General features: G+C 37.6%; 1 protein-coding gene across 5 annotated transcripts in view; it reads right to left on the bottom strand.

Moving 5' to 3' along the window:
* LOC115442986 (anillin) overlaps positions 1 to 12,065 on the bottom strand; it is a 79,580-nt gene that overhangs the window by 4,964 nt on the left and 62,551 nt on the right. For 2 of the 5 annotated variants that reach the window (XM_030168238.2, XM_030168242.2), the window contains exons 11-20: positions 7,172 to 7,259; positions 6,547 to 6,699; positions 5,296 to 5,436; positions 4,320 to 4,478; positions 3,587 to 3,677; positions 2,690 to 2,836; positions 1,503 to 1,648; positions 1,148 to 1,228; positions 618 to 785; positions 98 to 298 (exon numbers count right to left, since the gene is read on the bottom strand). In XM_030168238.2, coding sequence (XP_030024098.2) covers positions 98 to 298; positions 618 to 785; positions 1,148 to 1,228; positions 1,503 to 1,648; positions 2,690 to 2,836; positions 3,587 to 3,677; positions 4,320 to 4,478; positions 5,296 to 5,436; positions 6,547 to 6,699; positions 7,172 to 7,259 — 1,375 coding nt within the window. The remainder of the gene's footprint in view (positions 1 to 97; positions 299 to 617; positions 786 to 1,147; positions 1,229 to 1,502; positions 1,649 to 2,689; positions 2,837 to 3,586; positions 3,678 to 4,319; positions 4,479 to 5,295; positions 5,437 to 6,546; positions 6,700 to 7,171; positions 7,260 to 12,065) is intronic. The other 3 variants (XM_030168240.2, XM_030168239.2, XM_030168241.2) reach the window with 3 other exon arrangements.

Raw genomic sequence — 12,065 nt, 5'->3', positions numbered from 1 at the left:
TAAAATGTACTCCTTTTTATCACAAATAAATAAATGAATTGGTACATGACATTAACATTGTATTAAATCGGTTTAAGAGCAGTTGTAAGAGAAGTACCTTCTTGTGCACATCGTCGGGGTACTTCCAGTACGCCAGCGTGGGCGGCTGTAGCCGGAACCAGCGGCGGTGCCAGGCGCCGAGCCCCGACACGTCGTCGAAGGCGGTGAGGAAGGCGGCGTGCGGCGCGGGCGCCTGCACGCGCACCGACGCGCTGATCTTCATCTGCACGCTGCCCTCCAACGGGCTGCCGTGCGGCACCTGTGCACGCAGGAAATCGTACTTGATGATGCAAAGGGGGTATAGACTAGTTATGTCATTCCGTTCGTGTCGATGAAGTTATAATTCAAAATAAAAGCAGCTGGACTTCCGAGCAGTACATAAGAGAATAAATGTCAAAAAGATATTGCTTTCTGTTTCAAAGAAACATATTTCTATAACTAGATTTACTATATAATAGCCCGTACCTAAAAATTAAAAGATTTTTCAACACCATAAGAAAAGCTAGATGTTTCTTTCTTTATTTAATTTTTTATTAACTTTACGAATTACATACAACGCAGGTGAGGAGACACCATACCTTGTTGAGCGTGAAGTTGTTCCTGCTGGCCTGCGGCAGTGCGAAGATGCAGTATCCGTGCAGCGCGAACTGCGGCGTGCGGACGGAGTGCGGGCCGGCCGGCGACTGCACGCGCGGCGCCTTCAGCTCCGACACCTTCGACTTCGGCGTCAGCAGCTTTGAACTCGACTGCAATGGGAAATAAAAGATGTTAGATTTGTTCAATGGCACATTGGTTAGCAACTATGTTAAATACGGTGTAGATTTTTTTACGGGCAATAAAAAATTACTTGACTGCAATCGATGGTACAAACAGACAGTAGTATAGACTTTATACATCGATAAACGCAATATTATATTAATTAAATTGCGTTCAGCGTTAAGTTCAATTATATACCGACTCAGCAGTAACCAAGAAAGTAAATAATAATCTAATATTATCGACATCTTGTTATTGAATAACATTATTTGTACTCAAGACTGTATCGAGTTAGACATCATTTTATAATAGTCTTTAGGTACTTAGGTATATTTAAGACGTAGTTCCTTACCTTTTTACTTGAAATGTGGTATTTAACTTCGTGTGGTAACACTTCTTTAGATGCCTGCAGCAGGTACACTTCGACCGTCACCTAGTAATAAATTAAATCACAAATTAATTTAAATAAATATACTCTGAAACTAAAGAATTAGAAACCAAACCAACAAACAAGAATTGTATATTGAAAGGCAGACTATTCCTAGTAGTCAGGGCAAGGCAGTTGACACGCACCTTTCTATTCAATATATTTAATTCAATTCATACTTTTTGTATGAAATTAATTATTGTAACTACTTATATGAAATTCTCGATTTGGGGATAATTTTTTAAATTTTTTTGCTGAGGCTGGGTATAGCCATGTTTACCTTAAAATCACTAGTGAGTCCCAGCATCCGTATCTCGTCGGGGAAGTGCAGCTGCGCGCCGGTGGGCTGCGTGAGCTGCATGCTGGTCGCCAGCACGCGGTCGCGGCACTTCAGCAGGCACACCGCGTGGTGACCCACCGCACCGTCTGTGGGAAGGGCGGATTTTAACAAGGGTTTGTGATAGATTGATAAAATACAAACACATTACGCATTTATCCTCAAAGGGATATGCAGAGGCGCAACCAGAGCACCCACTTTTCGCCAGGTGTGTTCCGTTCCATGATGTGATAGGGGGCGAGCCTATTGCCATAACGGGCACGAATTCCAGACTTCGGGCTGATATTGAGCAGAAAAACCCAAATATCACTTTACCCGAATCGAGATTCAAACCCAGGATCTCAGAGCATGCAGTACAAATATACCACTGACGCAGTCGAAATTGATCCACAATGTTTAGAGCCATGACCCTCTGATAAATTTATATAGGTAATGCGAAATAAAATACGTCTTGTCAATACAAGACAACAGACCACAGTGTCAGTACATTTTATTTTTTATAATTGTGACATTACATATAAAAGAACTAATCTATGATCTAACACCCTCATTTTTTTAACCATTAAATGATGAGGTAAGAAATTTGCTGATCTAATGGAAAAGTTAGATTGCTTATAAACACTACAAAGACTGAACTAATCATTGTGTGGTAAAAATTCAAATTCTGAAAGATGAGAGACGTTAAGGGCCATCATGCACAGTAATTATACTGGTAGTGATGTTGCTCGGTGGCAGAAATATACATTGCGCTGTACGTGTCCAAACAAGGTTTCGAATACTAGAAACCTATTACCAAGACTAGAGATGGCGAAACAATGGCACCCGTGTCAACATATTTGAGACATAAAAAACGTCGCTAAATAGGTGGTCAGTTAGATAAAGCCGGTCTTGGATGGCATATTACAAGCCATATTTTTTGTCTCAATCAAATAAAAGCGCCATTCGCCATACCCGATCTATGGGGCCGTTCAAGTATAAACGTAACGCAAATAGGGGAGGGGGGGGGGGTCGATTTGTCAAAAATATTCAAAAATAGCGTTACATAATATTTGAACGGCCCCTATAGAATACTTAACACTTATATGAATAAGTGTTTATGGCTAGAAGTAAATATGGTAATGAATAGTGACCGGCATTAAGCTGCCGCACGTAGTCCCTGCGCAGCGGCACGCTAAGCCCGTTGATGTGGAGCGAGGCCATGCCCTCGGTGGCGGCGGGGCCCGCGCCCTCCACCTGCAGGCGCTGCATCTCGTGCACGCACGCCTGGCGCCGGTGGCCTGCGGACACAAGTACACACTAGACAAATATTCCACACGAACACACAGTTTACTAATGTTGAGCTGAGCTTGGAAATATCTATACATATCATAAAACATAGTTCCTTTTTCTGTCTTTATGTTATCGATTTTCTTAAAATCTAGTGAACGGATTTTTATGAAATTTGGTATGGTTTAAGACCCTGGGAAGATTATAGGCTAGTTTCTATCCCAGGAAAATATATAGCGGGACTTTTATCATGGAATATTCATTCACGCAGGCGAAGACGCGAGCAAATCTAGTCAAGTAATAAGTTTGCAAACTTTTTAACTTTGCATCTCGTGCAGGCATGCCTGCACTCAGCAGGCTGGGGATATAATATGTATATCTGTCCTATATGTATGCGCGGGCATCGGAAGCACGGAGCTTTTCGCTTAAGCAATGTAATTTGAGTGCCCGTCAATTGGACGAGTCCATGCAAACAAACGCCAATATTTCCAAACATCTATGTGTTTAATTCGCAACCCTCATATCCACCAAAGTAGTGATAAACTGAGCATGTAAACTTTAGGCAATAAAGTTGCACGAAACTATCTTTATGTGTTTCGATGCGCTCCTTTACTTTGAGATACTTCTATGCTGTCCAATATTTCTTCTAATTTATCTATACTTGTTAGTTTATAATATGTTCCACGATAATAACACAAAACAATAGTACCAATGTCCAAACATTTTTATAACACAGTTTTCATTCAGTAAATTAAACTCACTTGCTAACAATAGCAGCCTCTCGCCCTCCGCCTGTTCAGTGGATCCGCTGAATTCTATGGTCGCTGCGCATAAATTCAAAGCTTGACTCGCCTGGAAACAAACGGACACAATCGTTAACAAATTAGAAAATGATTATGAATGAATATATATATTTTTTTTACATAAATAAAAAAAAACAATTGCAACATTTGTAATTTACTCAATACTCAAAAGCATACGTAAATATAGCCTTTGAAAGAGGGCAGATTCTATAATTAAGATCTACTGCTCAAATTTAAATATTCTTATTATATAACCCATAGAGATTAAAATATTTATTTCCCCTTATCTAAAACAAGCGTTTTAGTTATTTTAACTTTTGCTTTATTTTGCCACCCCGCTTTATTCTTGTTACTAATAATTTTTTCAAGTCAATATACACTACTCAAATTTTAAAACATCATCGATATTAGCCCAGCCATTCCGACAGTCCCTACGTATAGTATCGAATCTACAAAATTGCATTTTGCATATTAATACTCTGCGTAGGTACTGTCGATATTTAAACGGTCCTTATTAAAATTACCTGCATTTATTTAAGACAATAAGGATCGAAGTGCTTATCGCCATGGTAATTAACACTAAACTAGCGAATAAACATTTATTCCACGGTCCCTACGTAAAGTATTGAACCTACAAAATGCAATTTTGCTGATTCGATACTTTACGTGGGGCCGTCGATTTCAGTCATACCTGCGATATAACAGTCTGCTGTTTGGATATCTCGTTCTGCAGTTCCTTGATGCGCTGGCGCACGGTGACCACGGCGGCCGCGGGCTCGTTGGGCGTGGCCGGGACCTCACGCTCCGGCGACGAGTGACGCACCACGCGCATTGGTGTGGAGGGGGTAGACTGAAATTATTAAATATTGTACATTATAGATATTAATGGGTGCCAACAGCAAGGACAGAAATGATGGAATCTGATCCTAGTCAAGATAATTTTTAATTAAAAAGTTAGGCGATCTAAAGTAAAATTAAAGCGCGACATTCACGCCTTTTTTTCTGTAATGTTTTGCAAGTTTTTACTATTTACTAATTGCCATTATCCAAATGGTAGGCAACTTTTGCCGCTGGGTGGCGTAAATAGCCGCTTATCATTCATCAGTTAACAATATTGGCGACGCAAACATTTATTTTATTATCCCGCTCATGCATGGTGCAAAAGGAGGCGCGATATTAGGGCATGGCAGCTGCGCCTCTTGGATTAGTATACCAACAAATACTGTGCTGTGCTTAGGAACAGTTTGCCAGCATACGTGTTCCCATATACGGGTATAGGAAGGATTCCTACAACTTGGGGTCAAATAGAGCGTAAAGCAATCAAGCAAGCCGGCATACTGTGCCAACCGTGCGGGAATGTTATCTCTTGGCGGTCGCCATGTTTTGGGCATTTCTCCACTTACCATCAGGTGCAGTGAGGCTTTGGCGAGCTCTCAAAAAAAAAACTAATACTGTTTTTAGTTAGCAAGTTGTTTCAGCGATATGTTACGCAAAAAACCTTCAAATGCGTTTACACTATCGGCAATATCTCAATAATTTTCATACAAATGTGTCTTGACTGAACATTTTAAAGCTTCCAAATTTGCAGAAGTCTTGCCGTGGTTGTTTCTGCAAGTTTTTTGCTAGTGTAAACAAATCTTATATAAACAACTACAAAGACTACTCACAGCATTCTGCATCCGCCTGTAGAAGCTGACGCTGTGCACCAACTCGGCGCCCTTGTCAACGCGCGCCGCCTGAGTCTTCAGCGGGGAAGTGAACTGCGACCTCTCCTGGTACACGAAACTTGATGAGGACATGGTGCCGTGCTGCGAATCACCACCGCGACTTGGGACTTGTGTGTATATTGGGAAGGATCTGACTAGATGACTCTAGTATACGCATTGCAATTTAGGACTTGTAAATACAGCTACAATAGTTGGGTGTGGAACTCTCTGAATTTTCTAAAAAAAACAATCATGTGTGTATTCTTTGTGAATTTATCGCTCGCTTTAACGGTGAAGGAAAACATCGTGAGGAAACCTGCACATCTGAGAAGTTCTCTATAGGAATTTCGAAGGTGTGTGAAGTCTACCAATCTGCACTACGCCAGTGTGGTCGACTAAGGCCTAATGCCTCTCAGTAGTAGAGGAGGCCCGTGCTCAGCAGTGAGCAAGTATACAATACAGGGCTGATATTATTATTATTATTAAATACAGCTTTTATAAATAGTCAGACTAGCTAAGTATCTACACCGTCTGAGATCATGGGCTTGTGTGTACACAGCTTTATTCAGACGTGTTCGAGTACATGGAACTTTGGTATGCGCTTTTGTATATAATATATATTATCCTTCCTAGCCAAAATTTCGGCCATATCGTTACGGCCTATCTCAACGGAGAATAGCAAAGTACATATTATAGTGTACAAGTGTGTACGCAATACATAAGTGAACTATGTTCCTTCACATAGTTCGGTGAGACGGCAAGCCGACATGACCGGAGAGAGATCAGGTGCAGGTCCAACGGCATTCTGAGGCACACACACCACTGACTTTTCGAAGATACGTGTGTATTGACTGTAAATTATCGCTTGCTTTACCGGTGAAAGAAAATGTGAAGAAACCTAAATATCTGAGAATTCTCCATAAGAATTTCGAAGGTATGTAACTTTATTGATTTATTCTCAGAATCGGTTTAAAGATTGAGATTGGAATCGTTTATTGAAATCGACTGTAAGAAGGCAATGCAACCATAATAATTATTGTGCCGCGTGCATTAGTTAGGCAGTTGGATTACCATCAAGTAACACACATACATTTACCTACATTCCGTTATTAACAAAACGACTTAAATACCCATTGCAAATATTGTAGCCAATCTCTCCTAACAGAATTCAAATATAACATTACTCAATTCGTCGTAATTTTTCTAAAGTACCTTGTTCACCTTAGGCGGTGTGGGTCCTTCGCTCTCTTCATTCAGAGCTTCGTCCAGCATGTCGTCAAGCTCGCTGTCGCACGCGCCCTCGCTTTCAGAGTCGCTGCTCTCGCGCACCGCCTTCTTGTAGCTCGTGTTGTTTTTTTTTACAACCTGATTTTGATCAAAGTTAAAACTAAAAATGTGTCAAAGTAGTAGATGTTTTATTGATTTCTTTTTCTCTGTCTATCTATATATATAAAAATGAATCCCTGTTTCCCTTGGTCACGCCATAACGCGTGAACGGCTGAACCGATTGCACTATTTTTGTTGTTGTTGTGTTTGTTATTGTCAGAAAGTTCTTATAAAAAAAAAAAAAAAAAAATTGCGCGGAAAATTAGAAAATTTAAGAAAACTTAACGAAAATATTAATTTTATATAACTGTCAATAGTTTGAAATAACTGTCACCGATTGACAGAAGGCGCGCTGCAAATTCATAGTTAAGACGGGACAACGTCTGTTGGGTCAACTAGTATTGCATAAAACACAATGTTTTAGCACATTGTGTACGGTGATCGCTATCCTACCACCAGCAATTGTTCTACGAATGTTTCGTTGATTTCAATTATCATTCTCAATACTCACGCTCATAATTTCTCTGCCGAATGATGTTTCTGCCCAATTGTCCGATTTGTTTAGATTATCGTTCACATTTTCGGTTGGGTCGTCCGCGCTGAAATAAAACATAAATTACACTACTTTAATATTATCTCAAAACATATGAAAGAAGGTTATATAACATGTAATTGAATATATATTTCCTGCCTTTTGTTTGGTGATCTCAGTATGTTTTTTTTTTATTGCTTTAACTTTGTTCAGGTATAAGATAGTACCTATTGTAAATTTGAATAGATTATTGCTTTAGATTAAGTTATTATAGCCTAGTGTAACGCTTAGACGGCTGTTTACGTCCTCTTAAATGTTATTACGAACTTGCTTCGAAACTTCAGAACACTTGTATTGTGTAAGTACTTATTTTTTCTATCTTTGCCCGGCATAGAACTGCTATGGAGGTGATAGTACATAAAAATACAAATATAGTGTAGATAAAGAAAACCAATGCGTCGCTTGACGGTCGACATAATATTGCAGGCTACTTGATATATGTGCATTCAGACTTAAAAGTAGACTGCCTCGGTGGCCTAGTTGTACTGCATGCGCGGTACGGCAGCGCTCTGAGGTCCTGGGTTCAAATCTCGGGTCGGGTAGAATGATATTTGGGTTTTTCTGGTCAGTATCAGACTAGAGTTTGGAATTTGTGCCCGATATGGCGGTAGGCTCGCTCCCTATCACATCAAGGGACGGAACACACTTAGCGAAAAGTAGGTGCCGTGGTTGCGCCTCTGCATACCCCTTAGGGGATATATGAGTGACGTGTGTTTGTTTTCAGACTCAAAAGTAGTTAAACAAATCAAAAACTTCATATCACCAATAGATGTTAAGTTTAATTGAAACATTGATTTTTCTTCGTGCGAAATAAAGTAAATACCTTTTAATATATTTTAATTCAGAAAAATGCTGGTAAGAACACAAAAGTGTAAAGGCGATTTAAGTTCTGAACTTGTTCAACTACATATGTGGGTGATTGTCCTTAGATCAGATAATCGGAAATCCCTTTCTCCAGAATGATTCATGATGGTGAGTTTTGCATGATTTGATTTGTAGTGACTATCCAGTTGTGGACCAAATATATTTGGCTTCAAACATTAGCCATCAGACCGGTAAAACTAACATTACCATTCCACTAGCCCCCTATGGCTTTATCGCCCGCGAAAAAAAAAAGAAAAGGTCTAGTGTAGTATTTTTGTTGGACATCTGGACTATCCAACTAGGAAGACTTTCGAAGTATACACTTAAGGCGATACCTCAAGGTCCATTTTCATACATTTTGTTTCACCTTTAATCTGGGTAACTAAACAAGTATTGGCAAGTAAAGAATTTAAATTCACGTCTAGTTAGTGATTAGTTCTCGCAGTTGAAAGAAAAACGTAAAAATAATTAATAATCATGGATATTTCGGCCTTTAAAATTTAATATGACGAAACAAAATGTATGAAAATGGACCTTGAGGTATCGCCTTAAAGTAGTAAAATTTGGGGGTCCATACAATAAGCGTGCGAGGAATAAACCTGGAAACTGCCAGATTGTGCTCATATTTCAGATACTGCCAATTTGCGACATCATAAGTTAGAAATACAACTAGTTGAAAGAGTTTTTGAATTTAATTTATTCTGCTTTTATTACATCTTCTTTTACCCCACTCAGATGTGGTTCCAGCACAGTAAAGTTTTTATTTTGATTAGTGACCACCTATGTTATAATCGAACACGTTAAGGTTATAGCTTAAGGTCCATTTTTCATACATTTTGTTTCACCTTTAATCTGGGTAACTAAACAAGTATTGACAAGTAAAGAATTCAAATTCACGTCTAGTTAGTGATTAGTTCTCGCAGTTGAAAGATTTAATACGACGAAATTTTAAAGGCCGAAATATCCATGCATATTAATTATTTTTACGTTTTTCTTTCAACTGCGAGAACTAATCACTAACTAGACGTGAATTTAAATTCTTTACTTGCCAATACTTGTTTAGTTACCCAGATTAAAGGTGAAACAAAATGTATGAAAATGGACCTTAAGCTATAACCTTAAGATAAAATTATTTATATTTCTCTCGATCTTTCGAAGTCTTTGCACCCTTCGTGATTACAGAGAGGATTGCAAACGATGAATTGTTCGCTTATAACTTAAGTGGTCACTTAACAAAAATAAAAACTTCTGTGCTGGAACAACCTCTAATGGGGCAAAGGGAGATGTAATAAAAGCGGAATAACTTAAATTCAAAAACTATTTCAACTAATTGTATTTTTACATATGGTGTCGCAAATTGGCAGTATCTGAAAAATCAGCACGATCTGGCAATTCCCATGTTTATATTATAAAAACTGCGATCAAATCCGCAAAATAGTTTTATTTCAATGTCTTACATTCGCGTAAACAAGAAATCATCGAACACGTTTTTGGAATGAAAATGAACTAAATCTTTTCCTTTCAGATTCCTAGGGACAATCATTCTGGTAGTATCCCGGGGCCATAAGTTTGCGCCTAGAGAGGAATGACGTTACTCTTTGTGATGAGTCCGGAATTCGTTAGTTTATACACCATTCCCATTACTAGGCACTGGAAAAAACTTCCTCAATCGCTAACTAGGCATTAATCATTAGGATATTAAAGCAAAATGATTCATCAGTAATCATGTAAATCTATATTTTGTCCATTCTCGCTATGTACCAGTGGGTAGCGATTAAGATTGTATATAGAATACACCATAAAAAAAAATGGTTTAGCTATCTAGTTTTCAGTGACGAAAGGAGAAAATTTACGAAAAGAAACCCGACAAAACATATAGGTATATGCATAAATGCAGTCTACAAATCGTTATTGATAATTAGATTCTACGTAAAGTGAAGCCGATAGGAATCTGATTGTTTGGCCCCTCGCTACTGCTACTTTTCTCAAATTTAAAATAAGATATTTTCGCCTTGATATCTTTTTATACAACCCAAAAAGACCGGCTCGAGCAAGGTGATACTATCTTATAAAAACCCACGAGCAGAGAGAAATAGTTTTAATGAACAATCTGCCAAGAGAAACTGATTTTCGTATAGTGAACCTTCCCAAAGAACAATGTATGTCTTTTAAAGCAGGCAGTTCAACTGAGTTTCTATAAAAATAATGATTTATACACACACACGCTTTTTATCCCCTAAGGGATAGGCAGAGGCGTAACTGGTGAATCCAATTTCCGCCGTGCGTATTCCGTTCCATGATGAAAAAGGCGAGCCTATCGCCATATCGGGCAAAAATTCCAAACTTCGGGCTATTACTGAGTAGGAAAACCCGATATAACTTTACCCGACCCATGGTCGAACCCTAGACCTCGGCACTGCAGTCCTATCGTAATACTAGTAACTACGCCATCGAGGCAGTCTACTTAAATAATGATTTATATATAGATGCGGTGAAAATAGCTTCACAATTTATGCGTATACAAAATGTGATGTAGGATGATGATATCCAGAAGTATCAATCACTTTTTTCATTTTTAGTGCTAATTCAGTTTATGTTAGGTTACCTATATTCTTGCGAATTGAAACTACTTTCATGGTCTCTTCAACAAATTAAACAAACTAATTCCTTCAATCATCTTGCATACTGAGATCACTAAAAACAAAAAACAAGAAATAAAATAACCATATTCGTATCTTATTAGGTTTTATTTTACATAAAACTTATATAGAAAAAAAAACTTTCATGTTATCACAGTCAACGAAATAATAGATTTATGACCTGAAAAGGAATTGATATTAGTGATTAATTAACCCTATAGCAGTCAAGATGTTATATTGTTTTCGAAAACACCTTCAAATATACCGCAAAACAGTGGCGAATGGTGAAATTTTTCAAAAGGTAACCCGAGGCAAAAATTTGTCGCCTTAGTCAACATATGGCGTTATATTTAACAGAAAAAAACTAGGACAAACGTAAATAAACCTAAAAGGGAAGCCGGTAAGAATCGGGTTGTATTGACGCTTCACCACTGCTGCAAAAGGTATTACAAAATACATACAATATTTATTGCATAAATTATTGATTATCCGCACTAGGCCAGCGTGGTGGACTAAGGCCTAATCCCTCTCAGTAGTAGAGGAGGCCCGTGCTCAGCAGTGGGCAAGTATATAATACAGGGCTGATGATGATTGATTTTCGCATAGATATAGGCGACCACAACAAAATATAATTGTCAAAATCTCGACTGCAGAGGGTTAATATAAAAATAAATAATAGTAAATTATGCTTACATAATAATTAAATCATACAGTTTTTGTATTTTAGCTAATATACATAACATAATTGATAATATAAATTTTAACCCTTTCAAACGAAGGTAATTTCAAATTAAGCAATAATCATAAAGATCCAGTATATAAAAGTATGAACCTAATTGTAATAAATATATGGTATAATTTTGATTGCTTTTTCATGTAATCTAAAAGGGTTAAAATCAATATTAATATTTAATTTAGAAGCTGAATTTACACATTTTTTATCTGTAAACGGTTCATGATGAATTTTAAGAACATAAAAACAAGAATTTAATTTGTTTAAAAATTGAATGTCATTTTATGGAGTAGTCATGAATGCTGTCATATTTTCTCTAGACTAAAAAGCAACGAAAACACATTAAACGGACATTTTTTCTTGTTTAAAACAGTTTACAAATTACTATAGATATTCACATAAATTTAAACAAATTTCTTTGCAAATTAAACGTAGAAATACAGATATTTTTCCTTATCATTAACAAGACAGAAATCCGAATTCCTTTAACTTACAGACTTTAACGTGTTATAACATATTTTTCCAAAAACACTTCTATTATGAAGACATTTAACTATTACATTAAGGTACATTATTA

Source organism: Manduca sexta, chromosome 4 (genome assembly GCF_014839805.1).
Source record: "Manduca sexta isolate Smith_Timp_Sample1 chromosome 4, JHU_Msex_v1.0, whole genome shotgun sequence".
NCBI classification, from domain to species: domain Eukaryota; kingdom Metazoa; phylum Arthropoda; class Insecta; order Lepidoptera; family Sphingidae; genus Manduca; species Manduca sexta.
This window is presented reverse-complemented; position numbering and strand designations above follow the sequence as displayed.